The 15719-nt window shown below is 33.8% G+C and overlaps 1 protein-coding gene across 14 annotated transcripts in view; it reads right to left on the minus strand.

Annotated features, from left to right (window-relative positions):
* LOC106707973 (ryanodine receptor) overlaps positions 1 to 15719 on the minus strand; it is a 90859-nt gene that overhangs the window by 67421 nt on the left and 7719 nt on the right. For 7 of the 14 annotated variants that reach the window (XM_045684803.1, XM_045684795.1, XM_045684798.1 and 4 more), the window contains exons 2-20: positions 12420 to 12544; positions 9130 to 9279; positions 8544 to 8597; positions 8171 to 8188; positions 6734 to 6811; positions 6339 to 6457; positions 6158 to 6227; positions 5795 to 5994; positions 5424 to 5606; positions 4984 to 5155; positions 4400 to 4569; positions 4114 to 4238; positions 3142 to 3345; positions 2799 to 2968; positions 2308 to 2498; positions 1879 to 2019; positions 1305 to 1459; positions 985 to 1126; positions 198 to 408 (exon numbers count right to left, since the gene is read on the minus strand). In XM_045684803.1, coding sequence (XP_045540759.1) covers positions 198 to 408; positions 985 to 1126; positions 1305 to 1459; positions 1879 to 2019; positions 2308 to 2498; positions 2799 to 2968; positions 3142 to 3345; positions 4114 to 4238; positions 4400 to 4569; positions 4984 to 5155; positions 5424 to 5606; positions 5795 to 5994; positions 6158 to 6227; positions 6339 to 6457; positions 6734 to 6811; positions 8171 to 8188; positions 8544 to 8597; positions 9130 to 9279; positions 12420 to 12476 — 2610 coding nt within the window. In that variant the 5' untranslated portion in view covers positions 12477 to 12544. The remainder of the gene's footprint in view (positions 1 to 197; positions 409 to 984; positions 1127 to 1304; positions 1460 to 1878; positions 2020 to 2307; positions 2499 to 2798; positions 2969 to 3141; positions 3346 to 4113; positions 4239 to 4399; positions 4570 to 4983; positions 5156 to 5423; positions 5607 to 5794; positions 5995 to 6157; positions 6228 to 6338; positions 6458 to 6733; positions 6812 to 8170; positions 8189 to 8543; positions 8598 to 9129; positions 9280 to 12419; positions 12545 to 15719) is intronic. The other 7 variants (XM_045684805.1, XM_045684804.1, XM_045684802.1 and 4 more) reach the window with 1 other exon arrangement.

Raw genomic sequence — 15719 nt, forward strand, 5'->3', positions numbered from 1 at the left:
ATCCGGAACAACGGATCTTGAAATTTAGCACAGATATAGAACATAGTGTGGAAGAACAAATAGGCTACTAAGATTTTTTTTTAATCCGCGCAGACGGAGTCGCGGGAGACAACTTGTTACAAAAAAAAAAATACTGTAACATTCAGATTTTTTTATGGTTACTGAGATTCCTGAAAATACTACTAACAATAGTATACCTGCATAGTATCAACAGGTGTGGGCACAAACGCAGTATCATCTTGCACAAGCGGCGGGCCGGCCAGTGCTCGCTTCGCTAAATTCCCGAAGTAGAAGCACGGCTCCAGGTTGAGTATTTGTTGTGGTAACAGAGACTCCACTAAGGGAGAGTAGCCCTCAGGAGCGGCGTAACGTAAACGACCGTGCTCGCCGCCCAGCAGGAAACGACAACTGAAGATAATATAGTTTTTTATCAATGTGAGAGGAAAAATTTGTAACAAAATGGTACATGGCACCGACTAATTTCGGAACCGTCGGGGATCCATCTTCAGGGCGAGTGTTTATTTTCAGGACTTCGTGGTCGCGTCGCGTCTTGCACTCAATTTAATTCTTAATTAATTTATAAATATATCTCCCGAGAGTTTAAATAATTTAATTCTAGTCATCTACCCTATCTTATATGTAAAAAAGGAGAAATATCCTTTTTCGTACAATCGGAAAAACTAGCGATAATCTAAAAAGCAACAGTAATCTGAACGTTGCAAGAAACAACGAACGAATTAGTTACAATCAACAAGACAATTTTTCTGTAACTGGAACTCCGCAAAATTCCTTGACTGTACATCCCCTCTTCTGACTTTCAATGATAGGCAACGCATCTATGATTTTCTAAATTATTGCAATTTAAGCAATTTCAGATATCCATTCTCTCATTTGCCATCTTGTACAAAAAATATGTTCTTACAAAGTTTTCTTTTTGGTTCGGAATAAACTGTATTATAGTATATGTATTTTGAACATCTTTACCTCAGTTTACTAGAACAGCTGATAACTGGGAAGAACATGCCCTCCAAGTTGAAATTAGTGAAGGATCCTGTGACCCTTATGCCGTTGAACATAAAGTTTATTATGGGCACTGTCAGGTCCAAAGCACATCCGATCACATCACCTGGAAAAATATGTGTTATGGAAATGAGAAATTATATTTAAACATGTCTCTGGATGACAATTTCATTTCTTGTCTATGAATTTATTTTGGAAAGTTTCAGTGTATAAATTACATAAAATAAGATATTTTTTTTTAGACAAGTTTGTAATACTTTTTCATTTGATTTGACAATACGTACCTTTCCTAATGAAGGGTTCTTCTGCATGAGTCCTGTTGACGGGGGTCTTCCTGCCTCCCACCCAGAGGTGGGCGCCGTCGAAGCCGAAGGAGTACAAGTCATCGCCCACACCGTTACCGCCCCACTTCTCTCCACCGCCAGGGTATGGTACGTAACTGTACCAATAATTATCAATAACAATAATAATAAAGCTATTTGTTTCCATACAGATAAACATGAAATTAAAAAAATGTACAAAGTAACTTCTAACTTCTATTTGCAATATCAAAAAAAATTAAAAAAAAGATTTTTTCTTTGTTCTTAAACAATGCTTTTTTTAACTAAACTAATCTGTAGGAATTTTACTTATCTATAAGTGTTACTAAAAACATTTTTAGCCATTCTAATTTCTTACTTTAGTTTTAGATTGAGATTGTGTAAAAATATGTTACCCGCAATTTTATGTCGAGTCAAGGCCTTTCATTTGATGTATAACCCCCCAACTTGTGCAAAAAACACATCCGATGAATAGATTTTAACTAAAGTTCAAAAACAAGACAAAACATATCGTAATTATAGTAAGAACATAACGTACCCAGAAGTGTTGGCCCATCCGATACGCAGATGTGGCATCATGTGCGTGGTCTTCTCTATGTGGTCCATGGTCACCTCGAAGTACCACTTCTGGTACACCGCAGACCCCTCCACGCGACCCACGAAGATGTTTGGACGTACACTGAAAAAGAAATATCAACAAAATTATTTTATTCTTTTCCATCTCTAGTTAAGTTTTTAGGGAGATTTGTAGCAATCTATTGTGGGAAATCTCGACTTGAACCATGTAGACCATGGAGTCAATAGCTCTCCTGGCGAGGATATGCGAGGGTGGGATTCATAGAAACCAGTAAAATTTTTAAAGGAGTCTACGAGTAAGACAAGGAAGAGCTAAACTTATAGCTCTTATAGGTGACAGTTTTGCATACAATATCCTAAGTGGGAAGTAAATTTAATTCTTCTCCTGTACCTAGAGACATGGTCGACAAGTTGTGTCTGCAGCAGCAGGTTCTTGCCGGGTAGCAGGTAGTCACAGATGTTGTTCTGTGAGGAGCGCACCGCCACGCCATTACCCACGCAGAGTGAGCACAACACATCCAGTACCTTCGGGTCACGCCCGTGTTTCTCCAGTAGTGATATTATCACTTTTATGTGCTCGTCCTGGAAAAATTACAGTTAAATAATAACACAAACAAGATTTAACTTTGATACTAGAGAGAATACAAAATGGATGAAATATTAATCCTTAAAAGCGATCAAGTATTTTAGGGTAATGGAGATCGTTAAGTAAGGAAGTTTTCTGTTTGAATTTTGACTACACTCAGAAGTAATGGTTTGAAAATAAGAAGGTACACGTCAATGACTTCAATCAGTCATTCATTTCTATAAATGTACAGATTGCAACATATTTTGTTTCAGTATTGACAGACACTTCTTCTATGTACCCTATCCATTGCTTACCCGCATCATATTGAGCGCTTCTGGTGAGTCGATGAGCACGCAATGTAACACGTCCAGCATACCCGTGCCTTCGCCCGAGGCTTGTGACCCGAGACGTGAGAACAACCAGTTGAGGCGATTGGAGTTAGCGAACTGTGCGCAGTTTGTGTGGTTGCCTTTGATTATTGCAGCTGAGAAAAAAAATGACCAATATTTTAATTGTCCTCATAAATAAATAAATAAATATAACATATCGAAATTCATGTAATCATTATGGTGCCCTTTTATCTAAGTCATGTCGACACAGTATGTACTCTTACATACATTGTAAGGACTTATTATTTATTATTTGAATTATTCTTACCTAACAGCTGATACAAATATCCAGATATCATATCCCAACTCTGTCCAGACTCATCACCAGCGAGGAAACCGGCTAAGAATCCTTGCGATGTGATGACATTAATCTTGTCTATAGCTTCTAGAATGAGATTCAATATGCCTTCCTCTTGGAACAAATCTTGACGGTTACGTAAAGCACGCAGCTTGTTTTGTTTCTCTTCATGTTCTGTAAAATAACGATTAAATCCAGTTACAATTGAGTTTAGATGGGATTTATTATCAAATAAAATACTAACTGCCACACTTAAGTTTTTTAATCCCACTCAATGTAGATTTAGTGTGAAACATCTACGCTAAAAGTCTCCCTTAGAGACCAAATATGGCATTAAGGAATTTTTGTATATGCTAAATCAATTGGCAAATATCTTTTTTACATTTAAATTGTTCTAAAGGCTCTAAAGCCTAACCAAGTGTAATTTTATTCGTGTATTACATTAGCAGCAATGAAGAAGCAATGTAATCGTTAATATTGTTATGTAGATCTTTTTGAAATCGATCGTATATTTAAAGTTGCATTTGTTAATCTTAAGCTTATGGTTATGATCATGAGGTGAATGCCTTTTGGACTAACAAGCGCAATTCCAACTTTTCAGCATTCATCTAATAGTCTAATTATTGATAGTTAATCTATATTTTGTTTGTTCTTTTGACTTTTCTTGTCCTTGTTATTTTTTTTCCAAATTATTTATTATTATTTTTTTAATTTATGTTAAGTATTGTAATGATGTGAATGCATCAGATCTAGCTGAAATTAATGTTATATTTCACCACACAAAGCATGAAGAAATGGATAGGCTTCTAACTATTATAATTACTAAAGTACCGTGTTTGGAATCCATTCTGAGAGCTTAAAAATTAAAGTTTCTTTTAAAGGAATGGATATAGTGTTTTTAGTTATATTATAAATCTGAATAGTTTAAATAATTCTTCATACCCATATCTTCATCAGGTTGTGCAAAGTAATTGATAAGGTCTTCTAAACACATCACCATTTCACCAAGATTGACTGAAGCGAAGAACATTGAATGACGTCGATTTTCTTGTAGAGTTTCAAGGCCACTGTAAAAAAGATTTTTTTTTAAATATAAACTTTTAGTAAATTAAGGGAAAATTGTTTATTTGTATTTGCTTGTATTCAAAAATTGTTGTCTCCTTTTTAATTTGTATAAATATGTATAATTCATATCTAAACATAAAAATGATGAATTAATATAACTTACTTGATGAACTTCGTAAACAAGGAGGAGCATTTTCTAATAACACGAGCTGTTCTGGATTCTTCTTCTTGGGATCTGGAGAAATCCAGACCGTCGTCCATTTTACCTTCTTCGTGTAGTATCGCTTGCTTCTCTTCCACTTTACCTAGACCTTTCTTTTTCGTCTCATACGACTGGAAACATGAGCAAGAATTGAAATTAATTATTCGAATTTTGATATATTTATATTTTCAATTCCTAAAATTGAAGCTCTGAAAAATAAAACTAAGAGCGTCGTTCTACAGCTTAAAATACAATGGACTGGGTCATTTCTAGTCTATTTGGATTCAAAGTCTCGCAGAAATTGTGATTAAACTAGAAATTTTAATTGCATGTCACCATGTTTGATAAGTATTTTAAAACTAAGTTTTGATCTTACTGATAAAATGTAATTCTTGCGGGTATGTTTTTTTTGTGTATGTTTGTATGTCAAGTCTATTGTAAAGTTCTGTACCATAAAAGGCTGAACTGATTTTGATGAGTGAGATGTCATTCGATCTGTCAGTCAGCATACAAAAGTTTGGATGTATGGATGAATTAATACACACCTTATAAGACAACCACAATCCAGTTTCCGAATGTTGTACAATAACAGTTGAGTCACCGTATTTAATGATCGGAGCTCCGATCACTTCCAGATCTTTATCTTCCAGAACCACTTTTTGATCATCTTTCTCTTGACGGAGACAGAAAGCGCAAGACGCTGTAGTAGCTTCCTCTCTGAAATGACATATTAGTAACTATGACAAAAGGATACAATTACAAATAATCATAAAGCTTTCTATATATGTTGTCTCTTACTAATATTATAAATGCGAAAATTTGGATAGATAGAAGTAGAAGAAGTAGTAGAAGTAGAGAGAAGACGTATTACTATCTGCTAAGAGATGGTATGATGATAGCGCATTGGTTACCCAGTTTTTTAATTTACATTCCGGACAAGTTGCGGGCGAAGTTCTGTATGACTATATCAATGTATACAACTCACCTGCTAACCAAATACAACTCATTCTGATCGTTAACACCGAGATATCTGCCGGTAGTGATGTGTCTGATGCGCATGGGGTGGTACCAGTTGATAAAACCACCCGCCCACTTGGTACGCGCCAGTTCTAATCGCCAGAGAGACCGCGCTTGGGACATCACTGACCCACCCTCGTATACCACGATACTGGAAATATTTGCAGGATTACTTTATACTATCAAATGATTTCGAGAAAATGGAAAATACACGAAATACGTTACTTAATACCATTCTCAAGATATTTTTCTTTTTAAAATTAGTATAAACTCTTCTAATATCCGTTGATATACATTATTTAATTATACAATAACAGTGGAAATGTATCATTAACTTACTTTTGTCCTCCCTCTTTAGTCCATGTACTAGGTATAGTGAGACATTCATCTCCGCCGTGGAAGAACCTCAGCACATCTCCTCCGAACACATATCCGACGTACTTCATACGAGATATTCCAGTGCCGTATGGCTGCACTGACCAGTGCGTCACGTGGAATGACGCGTTCACTATTGATACTTCGTTTTCTTTTGTCGTGTGCTAGAAAAATAAAACTTAGTTGAATTTAAAGAACAGCTTCCTCTACTTTTAAACCAATGACTTCAAATATGAAAAATCAGTACAGAGTACATAAAAATACAGAGTACGTACAAGTCCAGAAAATTAAGTTAAAACAAAACATCTTGACAAAGTAAAAACTCACCAGATATCTCTCAGTAGCGACTGAGACCAAAATCAAGTCGTCACCAACACGAACTTTTTCACCTTCAGATCTAAAATGGTATTTAAAATTTCAATTTAATTGTACTTATTCGGATGACCCTCACATAAAGTGGGATAAAAACAGATACATGACGAGAATTATAAAACAGTAAGCGATGTACCTCTGTTTGCTAGCTGGATGTAAAGTCCACCAACAAGCTTCGCCCTGTGAGTGCTCCTGCAGACCCACGTCAAAAGCCAGCTTGTCTTGAGATGATGAAGTCGACAGGCAGGCCAGGTACTGTAAGAAAGAACAATCATCAAAAACTAGTTCTGTACTAATTCAACTTAAATTAAAAAAAGTAGTAAGCTGACCTCTTTTATAATTTTATTAACAGAATCCCTCTCGGGCTTCTTTAGAACGCAACATCTGTCACACTCAGCTTAATTATTAATTTAGTAGTAACTTAGTGTAGATTTCTCAAATCAAATCTACCCTAATGTGACAACGACTGTGATTGTCGCACGTTGACGTCGTTACATAAGACTGTCTTAAATCTTGTAAATAAACACTAACCATGTCACTGTTGAGATGTCGCAGCAAAATGGCGTTACCGTACAGCAAAGTTCTATGTCCTGAGCCCGTGCCTTTACCCTGGAAGAAATATAAAAAAATGTAGTATTTTATTTCTTGATCAAAATAAAGGGTGAAAAATATAGACAAATGTATTTTTAAGAAATTGTGCAATTTATATTTACTGAATTGGTAGAAAGAAAAATAAAATGTGCGAAAAAAATTGTAAAAAGTGATTATATTCTAGTAATAAATATGTATTACTCGCAATATTAAAAATATGAATGTAATTAATAATGTAAAATGTAGTAGAAAACAATCTAATAACTTATGAAATTTCCAAATTTGTTTTTACTAGTTCCATGATTACGTTCAGTGTTCGCTTCGTGACCTAAATAGAAAACTATACCAATTACAAGTTACTTAATAAATATTGTATGATGAAACGTATAGTCGAATTCAATGGAAAAAGGAAATTACATTTACACATTTCACTGGCTGACAAAGTCATATATTGTCTACTAGTTGTCACCCGCGACTCTGTTCGCGCGGAATTAAAAAAAATGTTAATAAGTAGCCTTTGTGTTCATCACATTTTACTAATACTATGAATGCAAATGTTTGGATGGATGGATGTTTTTTTGAAGGTATCTCTAGAACGGCTCAACAGATCTTGATGAAATTTGGCACAGATGTAGAACATAGTATTGAAGAACACATAGACCACTTATTAAGCTTTTAATTCCGCACGGACGGAGTCGCGGGCGACAACTAGTTTATAATATTAGTAAGATGGATTTGTTTCGGTAGGTTTTAGTGTTTTTATTGACAATACAAACTAATCTGTTTTTAAATAAGATGTGATTACAACCTTATAAAGGTAGAATTGTTTAGGAAGTGTTGTTATAATTTCTAATTTCCATCGAATTCAACTATGTCATATTTTTTTTAATTTAAACAAGCTATTTTATTAACTTTCATAGTAGATAAATTTAATGAACAATAGAGAATTCACACAAGTTTTGTGTTTAGAAAATTTTAGTTGAATTTTCTGGTATTTCACTCCTTGTATGTTCAAATAAATTAATTTCTACGTATCAGGCCAAAAACACTTATAATTCGTATAAAATGAAGAAAAAAAAATACGAAAAATGAATAACTGACACATGCATATTATAAAAATGTCTTTTAATTTTGTAATTTTTATGAAATATGTTTGTTGAAAAGAAATGAAATTTTATTTATGACAATAATTAGTTTAATTTTAGTAACAATTAAAAACATTAATTAATAAAGAGACGATAAAAATTTGTTAATAAGATGTATTTAGATAAAAAAATAAAAATGTAATTTTAGTTTTAAATAATTGAATTTAGTTTCAAATGTCAAAAGGTCAGTGACATTTCATGCAGTTTTACCAAATACCGCCATTATACTTACTAATAAATTTTCTTTTCCCTGTAAAATTTAACACAACAACGATACGTAAAAGGGATATTATTCACAATAGAAATAGTTAAGCACATGAAATAATATTAAAAAAACATCATGGAACAAAAAAGATTTGCTAATAAAAATCTTTGTTGAAGAAATTGTAACATTTATTTATGTCACATGTAATATTGTACAAAAAACATGCCTTTAATTTAACAAAAAATAATGTCACAGACGTGTTACAATATTACATGTCTCAAAAATTAAGGATATTATTGAAATGATAGTCAAGTTATACTTTGAAAATTAAAAGGACAGGTACATTAGTTAATTTTACAAGTACAACATAATATTTATAAATTAATATTTTCACACTTACAGTTTCTGAACCAGCGGCTGTGACCAATTCTTGTAGAGCTCGAACTGACAACGCCTATAACAAAACATCATTTAATAAGAAAATTTAAATTACTTTCATGCCTACCTTCTTTTTACATTACTACATGTTAGTGTCAACTTGGGGGTCAGGTTGAGGCTTAGAAATGACAGATTTTACTTCGTCCTGACTTAAAAGTACATGCACTGACAGTTATCTCTCTATAAGTTTATCTATTATAAGTTTGAATCCTCAACACCTTTACCATCCGTTACAATCAGCGCCAAAATGGCGATAATCAAATAGGCACAAAATAGTACGGCGTTTAGCCTGACAATATAGGTCAATGGACATCTTGCTCCTACCATTTGCTTATCGTAAAATTTAAATATTTTCGAATATGCAGTACGTTGGCGTCTCTTGCACAGCCACGAGCGGATGTGGATTTTAAAGAAATTGTATCTATTCGTTTGTTTCATTACTACCGTCACACTTTTCTATCTCTATCTCCGGACTGTCCACAGATATATAAAAATTGTCTATCCTTGTCTGTGGCTGAATATAAATTTTTTCCAGATTTAAATTTTACCTGTTCAATAACGAAGACACATTGCGATAGGTCCGGTGGTATGTTCTTGTCGGCGATGTTCTCAAGAAAGCAATGCCGGTTGCCAAAGCCCTCCGCAGCGAGACAAACACGTTCACCCGTCGCCGTGCATGACAGGCACACCATGTCTTCCTGGAAAGCCATACAAAGATGATATTATAACAAATCGGTTTCTATCTGGTCCTGTACCTATCTTATCGTGAACTGGAGTCTGAGTAAGAATTAACGGGATTGTGTCTGCGTTCTTTGAAAGTTGCCAGTCTTAGCCATAGTTCATTAGGGCATTTGTGGACAAAGATGTTCATGAAAAAAATCACAAGGACGATTTTCTTTAATTCATGGTAAAATAGGTCAGATCAGGTCAGTGCAGGTTCGAGGTGCAGGGTTCGAATCCCGCCATGTACCGTATTTTTTTTCGATTTTAGATTTACATATGTACATTTATCCAACGTTCTTACGATGAAGGAAAACATTGTAATGCAACCGGCATATATTTGCGAAGAAATTCAAAGATATGCGGTCAACTAATCCGTAAGTCCACCAGTCAACCGCGCCGGCCCAGCTGACTTTGGCCTAGTCGACCCTTAGGGTTAGCTCTTATGGTAGGCTCCGAACCCCTCAGTGGGGATGTACAGTGAGCTAATGATGTTGATGAAGAGAGTAGACTCGTTATTTCATTATTCAAATACGAATTTAAATAAAAAAAAAAATGATACGCAGGCACTTGTACTTTTTATGTGAATGAAACTTTTTTATGAAAAGATATAATACAAAAACACACTTGTAGTAATTGGCCTACTTCTATAAAACGAAAGCTACGCCCCAAAACAGGAAATTGCCTTTGCTATCGCGAATATAAAGAATAGAACTTATTGAAAAACCATCCTTATTACGAAGCTTTAGAATCGATTGTTGTTTATCAATGGCTGTTTACGAAATTCATATTTGTTGGCAATTTGCAATACAGGAGGTAGGTTACTTTCCACAATAATAATTTGCCCATCTGTTACGAAAAATAACACTAATTTACTGTTACTATGACAATACAGGCCTCTTATAAAATTTGATACTCTACAATAGATTATTTTCAAAACAGTAAACAAACAAATAATCTAACAACCAATTCCTTGCCTTTAATTAGCTAACCATTAATTTTCTCCAAGTAAAATTTAACGATCAATATCATATTTTTTCAGGTTGGGACAATATTGACCTCAAAAATATATTTTCAAACCTCATTTTCAATTCCGAGTCATCTAAAGTGATAGGTAACTTTCTTAATGTGTCGAGTTAGATGTAAGAAAAACTTCTAAATAAAATTACCGTATTTAAGATGACTGACTATAAATAAATTCATCGGCATGAAGACATTTAGAGAGATGCCATACGGTCGGTGCAGATGACATCATCGTACAACGTGCCAAACGATGAGGTGATATAACGTCAAGAAAATGTCCTCAATCAATCTTTCTATGGGTCTCTTTTGTAAAGGAACTTTTATTGTCATCCCTTTCATTATCTATGAAAAAAATAGAGAACATGTTTTAAAAGAAGTGCCACGAAAGTGAAATTTCACGGTTTGAATGATCAAGTTAAAGTGTAATGCTACGGAAATTCTTAGTTGCGTTATTGCTAACCACGTCGTCTTGGTTGCACGTTACGGTAGTCGGTTAGATCTCTAGAACTAACAGTACCGCTCGTGTATCACCTCCCTAATCTCCACAAGTGCCAAATCCCAGACCTGAGTCAGCTGAAGCAAACTGAAATAGATATACTTGCGCTGTTCAAACTTTACTATCTAAATTACTTCTGTATTGGTATTTCGTTGAGATTTAATTAAGATATAAATTCGAGCAAGAATTTAAATAGTGTCTAACTAATTGTGAATTATTAGGAGACGTTTGGGTCCTTCTGTCTGTCTTGTCGTGACATTGATTATTAGTAATTTACTAGCTTTTACCCGCGACTCCGTCCGCGCGGAATAAAAAAGAGAAAACGGGGGAAAATTATCCTATGTCCGTTTCCTGGTTCTAAGCTACCTGCCCACCAATTTTCAGTCAAATCGGTTCAGCCGTTCTTGAGTTATAAATAGTGTAACTAACACGACTTTCTTTTATATATATAGATTTACTTGTTGAAAACATTTTTGTCTGAAAATCAGGATGTGAAGAATTCCCTTTAGAATATGATTCTACGAAGCAATTGTCGTTAAATACTTAATAGTCCTGTAAAATCTTTTTTTAATAGTCTTTTATGGCAAATGCGAAGCATTTTGTACCTTAAGAATAACATGGTTTGATGTAATCTTTATTTCTCATAAATGGAAACTTTCTCGGCTAATTTACGACTCCCTAACAATCTTTCAAGGTACAAAAATGCTGATTAATAAAGATTTTGCAATGGCTACCTACCATAAACATTTTGTTAAAACAATATTTTTATATATAAATGTAGAGCTTTTGTTTTCATTCTGGACGGAAAACTAAATAATAATTTCCCAATAAACTAGTTTACAATTACACTGCAACGCGAGCTTGATGATGATTTAAGCAATGGCCTCATATCTGCGTTTCATTCAGTGTCTATTTGGATTTTAATGCCTTCCCAAATTTGAATATTATCATTAATGTCAAAAGAATTGGAGCCTACTCTTTTTGACTAACCCTTTAGTCAACCACGCTAGCACACTGCGGATTCGTTTACTTCACACACATCTTAAGATTTCTTAGCAGATATGTGCAGTTTACCTCATGAGCCTTTCCTTCACCATAACAACGTTGTATTTTGTGATTACTATTAATTATTTAAGTCCAGAGAATCGCTTGTCATTAAAAATGTAAACAAAATCTTGTTTATTCCCCTCGGCAAGGGCTATAGCTTTTCTTGTTATTTAGTATACATGTCAAGGGCATAAGGTTTCCTTATGAATAAATACCGATGCGGATGCCGAGATAAAGCTGGGCACATAAATAGTGACTGTAAGATTTATATATTGCTCAGTATGAGATGTTAATCTTGTAATTCGAAGGGTAAGTTTCACACATTGTAAGAATAAAGAGGATTTCTTTAATGCCCGACTTAAAGGTGGGTAATTGTTTTCATGGGTAGATGCTTTTATACATACACTCGCAGTATGTCAATGTATGTCAAAGTATGTCCTTTAGCCTACTAGCCTACTTTAGACCGAATCTAGAATGGTATTTTCAGTCAGACAGTCATCTGGGATTTAAAAATGTTCTATTTTCTAAATTAATATAATAACTTTGACATACCGTACGCAAGAATGAAACATCATCTTGCTCGCTCGCACCTCCTTCCGCTTCCGCCATCTTGGAATTCTTCTAATTTATTTAAACTTCAAACTTGGTCACTGTTTCATTCCTTTTGAAATGCATATCTGCAACAATGAAAATTATTATTAATGGCACTTATAATATAATGAACTAGGATAGGGATGTGTTCTTTATTTATTTATGACTAGCTGTCGCCCGCGACTCTGTCCGCGCGGTATAAAAAAAACTTTATACTACAACCTTGTCAAATTTAATCAAAATCCGTTGAGCCATTCTGGAGATACCTTCAAACAAACATCCATCCAAACATCCGTATTTATAATATTAGTAAGAAGTAAAATTGTGCAATGGTAATTTAAAATATGAAATATATATATAAATGATTTTCAAAGAATATGTATGTAACTGGACGGCGTATTTTACAAATAGTCGGGGATTAGTAATTTTCGTATGGTACGGTTCTGGCACAAGTTACTCTTTTCCTCAACATTCATAAATACTCATCGTTCATCGATAATCTTAATAAGAAACTAATTTAATTTATTCAATATAAATTAAAGTAATTTTTTACTATTTGCAAACAATTTAATGAGTAGTATATTTTGTCCTAAGTTATGTTTAAAACTATGTTGACTGTAAACGCGCAAAGACAACGTAATATAAACCAAACAAATCCTTTTACAAGCTTCAAAGCAAACACACCCTTAAAATATGCATACTCTTCGAACAGTTATTAATTAAAACTGGATATGGTATATTTATTAGAATTTGCTTTAAATTTTCACGTTTTCTTTTTTTTTATATATAGTAGCTGAAAAAACAAATAAAATACATTACAAAAACATTTCAAAATGGGATGGTAAAAAAAACGATCCGATTTTCTCCCTATTCTCATTTCAAAATTCAAGTCTATGTCGAAAAAATAATCTAGTAAAAAATATGGGCTATGTCATCCGGGAATAGTGTAGCTTCCCAACAGTGAAAGTATTTTTCAAATTTCAGTATTTTCGGTGCCTTTTCAATACAAACAAACGAACGATAAATTCTTTCCTCTTTGTAATATTGGTGATATATAAATACTATTCGCGAAAATTAATAACAAATACCGTCTCCAATAGTATTTACTTCTAGAATCTGTAATTTGTTTGAAGGTCACAAGGGCACCGTCACGAAACGTGTTAGGAATATTACATTCGAGGCTTTGTACCAGTAAACCTGAACACGCCTAACACCGCATTATATTAATTCTACAAATGTGAAAAAGTTCTTATAAAAGATTTTATTGACTTTTATCCAGTAGCGACTTAAAGACAACATAATGTGTCTATTTTTTATGACACACATTAGTAATCTATATATATAAAAGAAAGTGGTGTTAGTTACACTATTCATAACTCAAGAACGACTGAATCGATTTGACTGAAAATTGGTGGGTAGGTAGCTCAGAACCAGGAAACGGACATAGGATCATTTTTACCCCGTTTTCTATTTTTTATTCCGCGCGGACGGAGTCGCGGGTAAAAGCTAGTTAGTAATATAATAATAAAACTGCCAACTGTCGCCCGCGACTCCGCATCCGCAATTAATCCGATGTGTTCTTTCAGACTATGTTCTGCATCCATGCCAAATTTCAGAGAGATCCATGCAGCCGTTCTGGAGATATCTTTAAACAAATATTCATCCATGCAACAAAATTTCACATTTATAATACATAACTAGGTACATAATACATAGGTATATAAATACAGGCTACAGGAGGTCACAATCGAATTAATAAACATACAAACCTTTACATATGGAAAAATACATTACTTTTACCTTACCTTCCCGAGGTAGTCGGGTAAAAGAAATGTATATACTACCACGAGATAAAAAATAAACTAATTTAATTTGTCAGAGCTGGCGGGTTACAAAGCTTTTTTATGGATAAAACCGCTACGAAAAATTTCGACACGTAAAAGCGACAAAGTGGATATCGCAGTTTTGGCGCACTTTATAAACACTTATATCAGTAACATGGGGTAATTTTCTTGTACATTTTTTAAATATTTTTTACGTAGTAACATTTATTTATTAAAAAATAAGGTAACAATACTAGAGCGTATGTTGTTGTTAAAAGAAAAAAGGTAAAAAAATAAATATACATCAATAAAACTTTACCTTCCCTTTTTTTATAAACTTTATATTTCTTTGCCTTCCCGAGGTGTGTTTTCCCTTGGACCGATCGGTCAGGGATCAGGGTATCAGGCCAGGGATCGATCAGGGAAAACTATTAATCAGAAGGCCGATCGGCCCAACGTGAAATACCCACCCCGAGCGATACAGAATATGAGAGACAGTTCGTTGACTTAGTTATCAACATGTACAAGTATAAGCTATGAAAACGTTTCACTTATTCAGGCGTCTACTTGTCTAGGATTAAGTTGTACCAGACTTTATATTGCTTCAACTCAACTTCATGTGAGATAACTTAATTCAGAGATATAACCGTCGTAAAAGCTAGTTTCGTTCTGGCAACTTTGTATTGTTGACAATGCATACAGTTCTTATATGTTATCGTTCGATTTAAGTACCTACTAACAAACTCTACAATCTGTAACTTAATTTACACTAGATTTTGCTTTTGAGCATATAAAAAACAGGATGAAAATTAGTACTATGTGTTATTTGAGACTATGTTCTATATAATCAATTTCAATAAGATATGTTGTACTGTTGCTGAGTTATCAAAAAACGTATCCCACGGGAACCGTATACATTTCCGAGATCATAGATAGCCTATGTGTTTTTCTAGACTGTGTTCAACATCTACACCAAATTTCATTGAGATCCGTTGAGCCATTCTGGTAAGCCAATCAAGTTTGTTTTTTAGTAATTTTTTTACTAATTAAGTTTGTTACACGCGGCTGGAGTCGCGGTTGACTACTAGTATAACGTAAAAGTTTCTATCTAAGCAGTAAGACTGCTTTAAAGGTAGATGGACGATATTTATAATCCGCAAGGTAAAAGCTACATAAATGGAGTTAAAACTTTGACATAATTTATTGCAACATGGGCTTAATTAACTTGGCAACTTACTTGAATTCTTCATTTCAAGCTACGTGCTTCTTTGCAATTTCATTATAAAGAATATTTTTAAAGAATAAAGTTTTTATAATTAATAACATGCAGAGGAAGATATAGTGAAGTAAAATTAAATGAAATTAAAGTGTAAAAATACAATAATTTAAACAGATCTGAAAATTAGTAGAATTGTTCCGAACACCCTAATTTATATTT

Source organism: Papilio machaon, chromosome 27 (assembly GCF_912999745.1).
Source record: "Papilio machaon chromosome 27, ilPapMach1.1, whole genome shotgun sequence".
Taxonomy (NCBI): domain Eukaryota; kingdom Metazoa; phylum Arthropoda; class Insecta; order Lepidoptera; family Papilionidae; genus Papilio; species Papilio machaon.